Here is a 12,920-nt window from a genome sequence, read left to right on the forward strand (position 1 = left end):
ATAGCTCTAGGTTTCTATATTTTTCCCACATAGGTTAAGCCAAACTCCATTCATAGGGTTCTAAGGAGATTGAAAGCATCTTAATTTTCTTTTACCTTTTGGTACATTCTTTTTTAAACTCGTCTGTTATCTCCACACACTCTTGAACTTCAGATATTATTTCAAAGTCCCAAGACCAACCTTCCAGGTAATCAAAGTGCAATCCCTTAAGCTCATACAACTTTGTGAATGTAGAAGAAAAACATTAATTCTGATTATTTTTTTTCCCTGAACTTTTGGGGCTATCAGAAAGTAGTTCAATCTTTGTCAGGCAATTCTTGAGGCAGGCAGAATGTCCAGTGGTTAGGAATACACGTTCTGGAGTTAGACTAGGTTCTAATCATGGTTCTGCCACTTTACTGTCTGGTGGCAAGTTAATTTCCTTCTGGTTATCTAAATTTCCTTGAGTATAAAATGAGAATATCATAATTAGCCTCACAGGATTATGGTTAAGGAATAAATATATGGACATATGTCAAGTGTTTGGTGAAACATCTGTAAGTGACAGCTGTTATAATTACTTACACCTCATCCATTTTACTAGGCATAATACTTTTTATTGTAGATTTCATAAACAACTTTAGAAGGGGTAGGAAACTGGGTCAATGACATTTATGATTGGTAAGAGTTTTTTTTTTTTTACCATATGAAATAGTTGTTATAAATAAAATTTATTATCTACCCAATTTCTAAGTTCATAGGATTGAATTCTTTAGAATTTAAAATTATTTACACATTAAGAAAAAAAATCATATTTTAAGGAATGTAAAAAAATCCAGAAACACCAGCAGTTATTGTTTATTAAGGGTCTGTTACAAGTCAAAAACAATGCTAGACCCTTTATGCATTATCCTTACTTTCAAGAGAACTTTTCTTTAGCTTCATTTACACATGAGGAAACTGAGGGTCAGTGAGGTGAAGCACCTTATGCAAGTTAACATCTATTACACACCAGAAAGCCTCTGCTCTAGACAGAGGTCCTGCTGACACAACCTCCACACTTCCTTTGGAGTTCACAAGTTTTGCAAGTCAACAACTTGCAAGATTTTTTTTTTTAAGGGAAAGAAAGATCACTACCCTGTACTTCATCTTCTATTCTCAGAGGCTCGCTCCTATGATATTTATGTTAAAGATCCCATGTTTAAGTGAAAGAGATGGCCAAATTTTACATTTAAATTAAATATAGTAACTATGTACTGTAAGATTAGACATAACACCATAATTACAAGAGCATCCCTGAGCCCATGCTAATATTAGAAAACATCCCAGTTTTACTAACAAGCCCAAAATCTGTTTTTAACAATTAAAATGTAAGATTTGTAAACTTAAGGCTTCTGTCTTGTTCCCTGTATTAACTCCAAGTCTAGCTACATTGGCAGTACTTGCTAAGCATTTATTGAATGAATAAATCTAGTTACTTGTTTGTTATTCCCTTAAAGTTATAGTCATTTAGTGGACAAGAGCACTAATGCTTTAGATTCACTTCTATGTGGTAAGTAATATTCCCAAAGAAGTTTCACATATTTTTTTCAATAATGCCCTTTCCTCCAAAATACAGAATCCACCATCTCTCAAACTGATAATATCTGAGGCAAATGGTTCTCTGGGAGGCTGACAGTCCATCTTACCTGTAGCTCAGACCTGAGCTGATGTATCTGGCACATCAACTTCTGTATTTCCTCCCTCTGCATCTCCTTTTCATGCCGAAGTTCTTCTAGCTCCATGCTATTAGCAGTACTGCTATCTAGACCTTCAAAACCAGAGCCTTCCTTTAAGCTGTTAATCAATTTTTCTTTAGACTGTTACAAAAAAAAAAAAAAAAAGAAAGAAAGAAAGAAAGAAAGAAACATGTTTAAGCAAGGCAGACATTAGAGTGCATACAGATTTTTATTTATCTATTTATATTTTGGTGGTATAGGAGATAGAACCCAGGGCCTCATAATTGCTAAGCACACACTCTACCACTGAGTTATATTACCTATGTTTATTATGTTCTACTTACATTCTGAGTATCATCCCACCACACAGAAACTAACCAGCTATGGAAACATTCCAACATTATATCCATCAAAGAAAGTCCACAAATCTGTGAGAATAAAAATGCAATAGAGCCTTGTAATGTCCTTGGATTTTAGTTTCCGCAATCATGTTATAGTTGAAAACTTCTCATCCACAAGATTTTTCTTGCCGGGCATGAGGGTGCATGCCTATAATCCCAGCTACTCAGACAGTTAAGGGAGGAGGACACTAAGTTTGAGGCCAGTATTGGCAACTTAGACCCTGTTTCAAAATAAAAAATAAAAAGGGCCATGGATATGACTAAGTGGTAGAGCATCCCTGGGTTCAATCCCCAGGACCACAAACAAAACCCCAGTTTTTCTTACCTTTTTCTCATTTTTTCCCCCATCACATTCCATTCAACAAATATTTATGGAATACTTAACACAACTTTAGTACTGTGCCAAGTGTCCTGTGTATTGAAGATAACGTTTCTTGCCCCAGATAGTACCCTCTCAGGACACATACTGTTCTTTAAATTAAAAAATAATAATAATAATTGCTGATGGACACAATAACTTTATTTATTTTTCTGTGGTGCTGAGGATTGAACCCAGTGCCTCATGCTTACTAGGCAAGCACTCAGCCTCAGCCCTACATAGTGTTCTTGATTAATTTTACCGATGCTCACAACTTACAGGTTATATTCCCATGGCTAAAATGCTCACATCTCTCTCCTAGGCTTCATGTTTGTGTTTCTAATTCCTTCTTGATACTTGTAGCCCAATGTCACATCAATTTTGCAAATTCACCATAATTTGTCTAATTTCCTTCAACTCTAACTTGCTGCCATTCCCATTTTTCTCTGTTACAGTACAGGGGACAACATTCACACATGCAAACCAGAAATCTGCAGCCATTCTTCCTCTAATTAAATTCCCAAGTCTCATGTTTTCTACCGTCTATGGATCAGTTGTCCTGTTTGCTATCCCTGCTGCCACAAACTTTAGATCAGGTCCTCATTCTTTCTTATAATCACCTCTTCACCATCTACCTGCTTCTGATCTAACCAACCCACCCTTTGTTCCCTCAGTGTATTCAGTAATTTCCTGTGAACCAGGCACTGTGCTGGGATATATAATGGTGAACAGATGGAGGTCCACCTCTCACCTAACCTCTTCACTGCTGCCACTCAAATCCGACCACACTACTCAAATTCTTTAACATCCCTCCCCCTGTTCCCTACAGGAAAAAAAGATCTAGTCTTTGTTCTTCCACTAAGTAACCATGTGCTCTTTCTTTGGGTCTTATCTCTCATCTTTTAATCTCGAATACTTTATGCTCCAATAACAGGGAACTAGCTCCTCTAGTATGCCATGTGCTCTCAGGTCCCCTGGCTCTGGCACAGGCAGTTCTGCCTGAAATCTCTTCCTCAGCTTGAGTCTTCCTACTCATCCTTCATGTTTTTCTTTACACAGTATCTCCTTGATCCCCAGGTACACTGTAAGGGTCTCTTCTCTCCAGTGCCCATTGAATTGCATCAGTAACTTTATTCTATCCCTTAGTCTAGACTTTGGTTTCTTCCCACTGAGCTTTGTTTCCTTAGCACCCATCAGATGCCTAGTGAATGGTCACTCGTAAGTCCCTTCTCAATGAATGTGGAGGAGAATATGATCTTTCATGGAGGTAGAATCAAAAAGTCATTCTGAAGATGGGGCTAAAGGAAAAGGGTAGAGATATAATTCTGATACACCTGACCCTGAAAGGAAGGAGGATGACAGGTAAGTATTTCAAAGTAGTAAAAAAGTTAAAAAAGATTATTGTTTTCTTAAACAAATACCCAAGATCTAGCTTTTGTTCTTCCACTAAGTAACCATGTGCTCTTTCTTCAGCTAAGCAGAAGCAGCAGCAGAGGGAGACAAGTAGGAAGAAGAGAGACAGACTCATGGAGGAAGGGCTTGAATGAAGTAGGAGGAGATGGAATCAACGTATGGGGAGGAAAGTCTTAGGAAAAAAAGGAAAACACATATGAGAGGCAAAGGAAAAAGAAATTGAATATATATTAGGTAACTATGGTCTTTTTTGGCAAAACAGAAGGTAAGGTCATTTCAGAGCTAAGGGAGGGGCAAAAAGGCTGGGTGAGGTGATTCTGAAAGCTGGATGAGATGAGATCAGTTGCTTTGAAAAAATTCAATAAGGAATCAGTGAGGAAGAATAAAGTGGCCACTCAATAAGACATTAATACCATCACATCGGTCGAGGTAATAAGTTGAAGATCTGAACTAGGTAGTGGCAGAATAACTTTTTTTTTTTAAAAAAAGCAGTAGAAACAAGAGATATTTTATCTTTTTTATAAAATTTCTAAGTCAAACAAGACAATCCAGCCAAACATGAACAAACACTCATAGTTGCTATGAAATGTCAGTGTCTCTCAGGTAACTGGCACATCTTAACATTCAAAAGTGCACATTTCAAGCTTACTTGGAGTATTCTAGTAGCTTTCTGCTTGTAATCGATTAATTCCTGCTTGGAAGACTCCAAATTTGACTTGCACAGCTTGACTTGCTGCTGTAGTTCATCAACTCTCTTCTTCTCGTCAGAGTACTTTCTTTCTGCCAGAGTAACTGCTTCTGCCAAATTCTGACGTTCCACCTCCATTTTATTAAGTCGTGCTGCAAACTCACTCTGTGATAAATTTTTACATCATGCTTATCACATCATTTCATTTTGAAGTATATTTTACAACTATTTGTTCTGAAATCTTATGAGATTTATTAGCTCACCTCACCAACATAATAAAGGGGGAATTTGCTGAAGAACAGAAAACCTAGTTATGTGGCTCCCAAACATGGCAATGCATCCAAATCTACTGGGAGTTTAAGTACTGACAAAGGCCACTGCAGGCCTTTGTCAGGCTTCACAAACAGCAGTTTCCAAGACTGCGCTTGGGAATCTATTTTTAAAGAAATTTTCCAGGTGAATCTGGTTGCTTAAATATGAGGCTTAGTCTGATGGTTTATCAATGGCTAACAGGTCTGTAGAAAACTAGAGAGCCTATTAGAAAATAAATGGAAGAATGACGTAAATAGCTAAATCTTTTCTAATATCATGGCTATGCCCCCTGGTAATATTTTTTAGTTTAAGAAATTTTTAAAAATATTTTTTAGTTGTTAATGGACCTTTATTTTATTTATTTGTATGTGGTGCTGAGAATCAAACCTAGTGCCTCACACATGCTAGGCAAGCACACTACCACTGAGCCCCAGTTTAAGAAATTTTTAAAACATGTTCTAAAAACACACTGCCTATCATTTATTAGGCTACATAGAAACAAACCCCCCCAGAGTTATGGAGATACAATACACACACAATAAAGTCCCTCCCCACTTTTTAAAATATTTATTTTTTAGTTGTAGTTGACACAATACCTTTATTTATTTATTTATCTATTTATTTATATAAATTTGGTGATGAAGATCAAACCCAGGGTTTTGCACTTGCTAGGTTTTGCACTTTGCTCTACCACTGAGCTACAGCCTGGCCCCTAAAGTTCCCCTTTTTAAGGTTTATAATTCACTGGTTCAGTGTCTTCATTGAGGTGTACAACCATTACTACTATTTAAGTCCAGAACATTTTCATCAACCAAAAAAGACATCCCATACCCATCCTCCTTCCCCATAGCCCCTGGCAACTATTAATCTACTTGATTTCTCTATGGATTTACCTAAACATTTTACATAAATGGACTCACACACCCTAAGGCTTTTTGTGTCTGTCTTAATTTTTAATATTTTCAAGGTTCACCCAAGTACTGACACATTATAGCATATATCAATGCTTCATTATTTTTTATGGCCACGTTATGAGTTCCCAGTAAGACTATCTTACAGTTTGTATCCCATGAGGCAATTGATAAATATTTGTATTACTTCCAGCTCTGGGCTATTATAAACAATACTGCTATAAACATTCCCATGCAAGTTTTTATGTGGACATATATTTTCAATTCCCTTGAGTATACACCTAGGAGTAGAACTGTTAGGTCATGTGATAACCTATGTCTTTCATTTTTGAGAAGCTATTTGTTATTAGAAAATTTCCTAATGTACTTAGGTACTTAGGTATATGAATCTACTTGTTCATCTGTAAATTTTATAAAATCTAAGTACAGGTTCCTGAAAAAAATTTAGTGAATAAATTGAAATATAACATGTTTCAAGGAATCAGTATACAAAATAGAATATAAAATATCTCATTAATAATTTTTAATATTGACTACATGTTGAGACGACAATACATGTTGAATAGCCCTTATCTAAAGTGCCTGAGACCAGAGTGCTTCAAATTTTGGTTATTTTTCAAATTCTGTACTATCTGCACCTACATAATGAACTACCCTGGGGGTGGGACCCAAATCTAAACATGAAATTCATTTATGTTTCACCTTAAACACATAGCCTGAAGATAATTTTATATAAATTACCTAAGGTAACTTTATATAATATTTTAAATAATTTTGCACATAAAACAGTTTTACTGTGTGCATTTTCTACTGTGGTATCATGGTGCTCAAAAAGTTTCAGATTTTGGAGAATTTCAGATTTTGGAGAATTTCAGATTTGGGGCTTTCAGATTAGGGGTGCTCAAATTGTGGATATACTATGTTAAGTAAAATATTATTAAAATTAAAAACAAAAACAAAAAAACATACTACCTGATATTTACTTTCAGGGCTGGTCTATTTTCACCTGTTAAAAAGAAGGTTCAGACCAGTGGTTCAAAACCCAGCTGCCTAATAGATATACCTGTGAATCTTGTAAAAACAAATTTCCTAGGCTCTGCCTCACACAGAGGCAGGCTCTACAGAAGGAGGAAGTATTACACAGGTGACAAGTGCAGACGGGGCCAAGATTGAACTAGAAATAAAAGTTCATTTAACATTAAAACTCTTATGACATACATACACATGTGAATTGAGTGAAAGATGCCTATCTCTAATGAATATTAACTATTTTAATCATATCTTACACATAAAATAAAATTTAACAAGGATCAAGCTAATTGTTTAATTATCTATTTTTTGTTATAAAAAGTGACTTTTCTGAAATGTACCACAGAATTTTATTGAGGAATAAATGTGTTATGAAACAGTGAGAAGTCACTCCTCCTGTCCAAATATTAGCAGAATTCTGTCAATCTCCTTTCTCACCTGCATCTGTTTATAGCTCTCTTGCTCTCTCTTCAGAGTGGCATCTGCTTCGTGCAGTCTCTCCTGAAGAGTTTGCAGAGCTTGATTCTGCAGGCTACTGCCTTCATTGTGATCCTGCATTATTCTACAAAAAAATATATCACGTGAAATAGCACATTTTCCACAGGGTACAAATCAGAAGGTAGAATAATTTTTATAGCACCTATGGGTTAGTCAAGCACAAAAAAGATGGCTTGTCTAAAACATTCTTTGAGATATCTTTTTCCTTTTTAGTGGCAAGTAACTTATATTTTTAGGGTTCCAAATATAATTAGCACATACCATAAATCAAAAGATTAATGATACCATGTCTTCAAATATTTTAAAATTCAAATCGACTAACAGTGCATGCCAAGATTCAAACAATGAATCCATTTTAATCACAGGTTTCCAACATTATTAAAATAATTTTTTCCTTTTGCAAATTTCCAAAAAGCTAAATTTTCACAAGCCATTATTCATAAGCTAGGTAATACTTACCATTATGAGTCCTATAAAGAGTCATTCTAGCATATGTTTTTCATCACTGATAAAATTACCTACCGTGACTTTTCACTCTGTAAGGCTTCCAATGCCTCTGTGCGAGAACTGAGTAGTTGATCAGCCTCCTGGAGTCTCACTTTAAGTACGGCCAGCTGGGAATCCTTTGCAGCCACTGCTTCGGTCAGGTCATCTACTTGGGCTCGGAGTTCTCGAGTTATTCTATCACTTTTTGAATGGTCAACATTCCATTTTTCAACTCTTGCTCTTGCTTTGTTTAATTCTATACAAAATGAAATTTCTCCATATAAGCAAAACTACATACACCTTTTTCATGGCAAAAATCCCTGTGTTCCTTTAGCACATATTGTCAAAATTAGAAGCTTAAGTAACTTCAATTTTTTTTTTTTTTTTTTTTTTGGCCTCATATGGGACAACCACTTTTCAAGGCCAATATTTACACCTATATTACATTTAGAAGGGTACAAAGGGGCAAGAAATTAGCTGTTCCTTTAAAATGTTTTTTTTTTTTTTTTTTTTGGAGATATAAAGTATTTGGAAGCCCAAACTAGCAGTGTTAACAATGGCAAAATGGTCAATAAATTTGTGGAATTCTGCTAGAGGCAGTCAGAAGAATGGAAATTCAAATTGAAGGTACAGTCTAAAAAGAACAAGATAGGGAGGAACTGGGGACATAGTGCAGCTCAGTGATAGCATAACTGTTTAGCACGCTCAAGGCCTTGGGTGCAATCCCAAGGAACCATCCTCACAGAAGTAAATAAAAACTTTAAGATAAACAAAGGAAAGAATCTGTTTCTTTCAATAATTATTACAAAAAGATGCTCTTAACCTAGTACAATGGTGCAGAAAAGAGCAACGTAGAGCTGGGCATGGTGGCACATGCCTGTAATTCCAGCAATTTATGATGCTGAGGCAGGATAATTACGAGTTTGAGGATAGCTTCAGCAATTTAGTGAGATCCTGTTTCAAATTTTTGAAAAGGGGGAGGGGTTGAAGATGCCCTGGTTTCAATCCCTAGTACTGGTGAGGGAAAAAAGGCCATTATAATATTTCATTTCAGAATACAAGAACATTTCTATACCTGGATATACCATCTGCAATTTGTCACCAAGAAAAGTGATTTTTTTGGTTGTTGTTTTTAATTGAAACAAACTTTACAGTGTTACAGAAGAAACTCCATTTCTGTATCTACATTAATCTGGGCAAAGTGAAGCTTTTTCTAAAATCAGTCTGACTAGTTTTAAACAATCTTCGTATTCTGCTATCCTGCTATCCTTCATGCCTGGACAAAACTTCTCCCAGTCTTTTCACTCCTCTCACCAGGGACCATGGTGGCCATTTCCTCTCTTTTATTTTAACCTCAGTCACACTTAAAATAATACATCTTCCCCTGTCACTACCTAGGTCTTGAGATTATTTCCTTTTAAATTAGTCATTTCTGAGAAATTTGAGGGCTTCCTATTTCAGGGCAACCTCACCATAAAATTTCTCAGGACACTATTTGAATTGAATTCCATGCACATTTATGACCCTTGGAGAGGCAATACTGTGACCCTGTACTAGTGTCCACTTCTGTACTTAATCCCCAAATTTGGTCATGAACAGTCCCCCTGAAAAATGAATTAGATGATTACTTCTGTTTGATTAGACTTAGCGGTTCCTAAAAAATGCCCAAATAGCAATATTCTGTTTTGGGTTAGTCCCATTTCCAAACTTAGGCCCTCTATTTCTAGGCAGATACCATTTTACAAATCTCATCTAAACTACTTGTGGTTAGATGTAAAATTTTTAGTTTAATCTGGAAAGTTATACTCCTAATCCTGGACAATTTAAATAAAGTTACCTTCTTGAGTTTCTTTGGATCTCTGAAGTAATGAGGCCATTTCCTGATTTAAAGACTGAACTTCATTCCTTAGCAGTTGATTCTCCAGTCGAAGATTAGACAGTTCATGGGATTTGCCACCATCACTGGGTGCTGGATTAGGATCAGCACAGACAGCATCTGATGATGCATGTTCCTTTGAAGAATCCTCTTGGCCTTCAGGACCAGAATCTGAATTATTAGCAGCTTCTGTATAAAAAGAACACATTTGTTACACTGGCATGGACACCATGTGTATATTAGTAACTTACTTTGATGGGATGCCTTTTGGCTCAAGTTGACTGCTACAGCTAAATACCATCAAAATACCACAAATTCTCAATAGACATCCCTTCCTTCTGCTGAAAATTCATTCCCACAAATGGAGCCTACAGACCTCTGAGGACACTGAAAGTCTGGGCACACTGAATAAATCATGATACAGAAAGTAAGAATATAGTCCTGGAAAGAAAAATGCCGACACAATTTGAATGGTTGTGTTTTAGTTTCTGAAATGTTTCTGGAGGAAAAAAGGGAGAAGTCTCAACATTAAAATATTGGGAAGGTACACCAGAACAGCTGTGGGTTTCAAGAAGAGTAATAACTGCTCATACTAATATGTTATATATCAAATTGAAATCTAAAATGCCTTATCAGACATATAGCCTCATGAATTCAGATTCATCTTGTTATCAATTTGTTACTAAGTTAACTAATTTAGCAAGTACACTCTGATTTATTTAAAAAATTATATGATAAAATGAACCATGTCTAAGTGATATGGGCAAAAGAATCTTTACAGGGTTAGATAAGCAAATGATCATGAAAAAGAGTTCAACATCTTTAGTGACTAAAGAATATAAATTAAAATCACAATGAGAACCAATACACATCAGCTAGAATGATTAATGCTGGTGAGGACATGGAGGAATGGGCACTCATATACACTGCTGGTGGGAGTACAAAGTGGCACACCCACCATGGAAAAAAGTTTCTCAATTTCTCCTGAAATTAAAGCTGCACCTATGATTTGACCCAGCAATTCCACTCCCAGGTGTTTATCCAAGAGTAATAAAAACATTTGCCCCCAAAAGGCAAGCTCAAATATGTCCATAGTTTTTCATACTAAGAACTGAAAAAAATCTCAATGTCAATAAGGAGACTAGATAAACTGTGGTGTATCCACATAAAATACCATATAATAAAAAAGAACAAAAAGGACCAACAACATGGATGAAAGTCACAAATACAGTTAATTAAAAGAGGTCACACTGGAAAGTGTATAAATGGTCTAATTCCATGTATACAAAATTGTAGAACAAGCAAAAAATAAGGTAAAAAATCCTAATAGTGGGCATTTTCAGGGATGGTGTAGGGAGATTAACTGAAAAGGTACATAAGAAACTTCATGGTGCAAATAAAATCTTTATCATGATAAAGGTGTGGGTTATATTAGTGTATCATTTGTATAGCTAAGATTTTTACATATTTCAAGATATAAATTTTCCTAAAAGAAAAAAAACCCACAAAAGTTAATAATCAAGGGTAATAGGGAATGGATAGAAATGATGATTTAAATATGGGAATGCTTCTCAGTACTGAGCCTGGACGGTAGGTGAAGAGGGTTCATAATACTATTCTGTTTATTTAATATAGGCTTTAAATATTCCACATAAAATTATTTTGTGGTGCATGCCTATAATTCCAGCAGCTCCAGAGGCTGAGGTAAGAGGATCACAAGTTCAAAGCCAGCTTCAGCAACTAAGCGAGGCCATAAGTAACTCAGTGAGATCCGGTCTCTAAATAAAATATAAAAAAGGGATGGGGATGTGGCTTAGTGGTTAAGCGCTCCTGGGTTCAATTCCCAGTTTAAAAAAAAAACTTGGGCTGGGGTTGTGGCTCAGTGGTAGAGTGCTTGCTTGACATGTGTGAGGCACTGGGTTCAATTCTTATCACCGCATATAAATAAATAAGACAAAAGTCCATCTACTGCTAAAAAGAAAAAAAAAAAACTAAAAATTGACTGCAAAATGGCATTGATCAAGCTAGTGAAGAGTGTGAGTTAAAGGAGATCTAAAAGCATAACTTAAAAATTCAATACAGGGACATCTATATTTCTGTATCTATTGCATAGGATTTAACATATACAGAACAAGTACAAGATACACAGAACACATAAAAAGTCACTGGCACATAAAACAAATATCAAATTTCAAAGAATTAGTATCATGCAAACTATGCAACCTGACCTCAATGCAATTAAGCTAGAAAGCATCATTTAAAATTAGGGGGAAAAAAGTCTCATGTTTGAAATTAAGGAGAAAATTTTTAAAAAATAATAATATAGTTTAAAATATATACATTCATTTACTTGATAGATAAATTTAAATAAAAAATGGCATTGGGGTACTCTATATGTTAAAAAAAATCTTCATAACCACAAGCAGTTCGATAGTAGATATAAACAATACTGGGCAGATAAGTTTTGAAATGTACATGGTGTTGAAAGTCATTAAACTGTATGCTTTAAATATGCACATTTTGGGGCTGGGGTTGTGGCTCAGTGGCAAAGTGCTTGCCTCATTAAAACTAAAAACTAAATATTAAAAAATAAATAAATAAATATTATTATCTGATAAAGGTGTTCAGCCATTTAGTACAGTTCAAGGCCCATTCTACGGTATGTCAGATACTGATATTCCTCAGGCAGTAGGTGTGATCACATTTTGGTTTCTGCAAAATTAGAATAGATTAATTTCACAGTTTCAGCTGTGACAACTTCATTATTTTTCTGAAATTAAGTAATCTTTCCAAAATGAACATGAAATAGAAAAATTCTTAAGAAATGAAAAACCAATTAAATTAATAGTTTAAAATTGTCACTAAGAATATCTCAAGGTCTGATGGTCTTACCAATGAATTGCAGCAAATATTCAGGGAGTAAATAATCTCAGTCTTACACCAATTTATTAAGATGAAAAAAAAGAAAAATAATTTCCAATTCATTTTATAAGGCAAACATAACTATAATACTAAAACTGCAAAATTACAAGTCAATTTCACTGAAAAAAAAGATACAAAAATCCTAAACTGAACATCAGCCACCTGAAAGTTAAGTTTGATTTTATGTTTAAAAAAAAAAATCAATTGTATACTATAGTAATATTATAGAATTAAAATCATTGTCATCTTAAAAGGTAGATGAAAAAACTACTAAAATTCAACATGATAAACTCTAACTAATTAGATATAGCAACCTTCTTACCCTGATT

General features: G+C 35.1%; 1 protein-coding gene across 1 annotated transcript in view; it reads right to left on the reverse strand.

Moving 5' to 3' along the window:
- Golga5 (golgin A5) overlaps positions 1-12,920 on the reverse strand; it is a 34,506-nt gene that overhangs the window by 14,627 nt on the left and 6,959 nt on the right. Inside the window, exons 3-7 of the mRNA XM_076848007.2 lie at positions 9,631-9,858; positions 7,830-8,049; positions 7,248-7,371; positions 4,519-4,722; positions 1,668-1,838 (exon numbers count right to left, since the gene is read on the reverse strand). Coding sequence (XP_076704122.1) covers positions 1,668-1,838; positions 4,519-4,722; positions 7,248-7,371; positions 7,830-8,049; positions 9,631-9,858 — 947 coding nt within the window. The remainder of the gene's footprint in view (positions 1-1,667; positions 1,839-4,518; positions 4,723-7,247; positions 7,372-7,829; positions 8,050-9,630; positions 9,859-12,920) is intronic.

The sequence above is a fragment of the Callospermophilus lateralis genome, chromosome 3 (assembly GCF_048772815.1).
Source record: "Callospermophilus lateralis isolate mCalLat2 chromosome 3, mCalLat2.hap1, whole genome shotgun sequence".
Taxonomy (NCBI): domain Eukaryota; kingdom Metazoa; phylum Chordata; class Mammalia; order Rodentia; family Sciuridae; genus Callospermophilus; species Callospermophilus lateralis.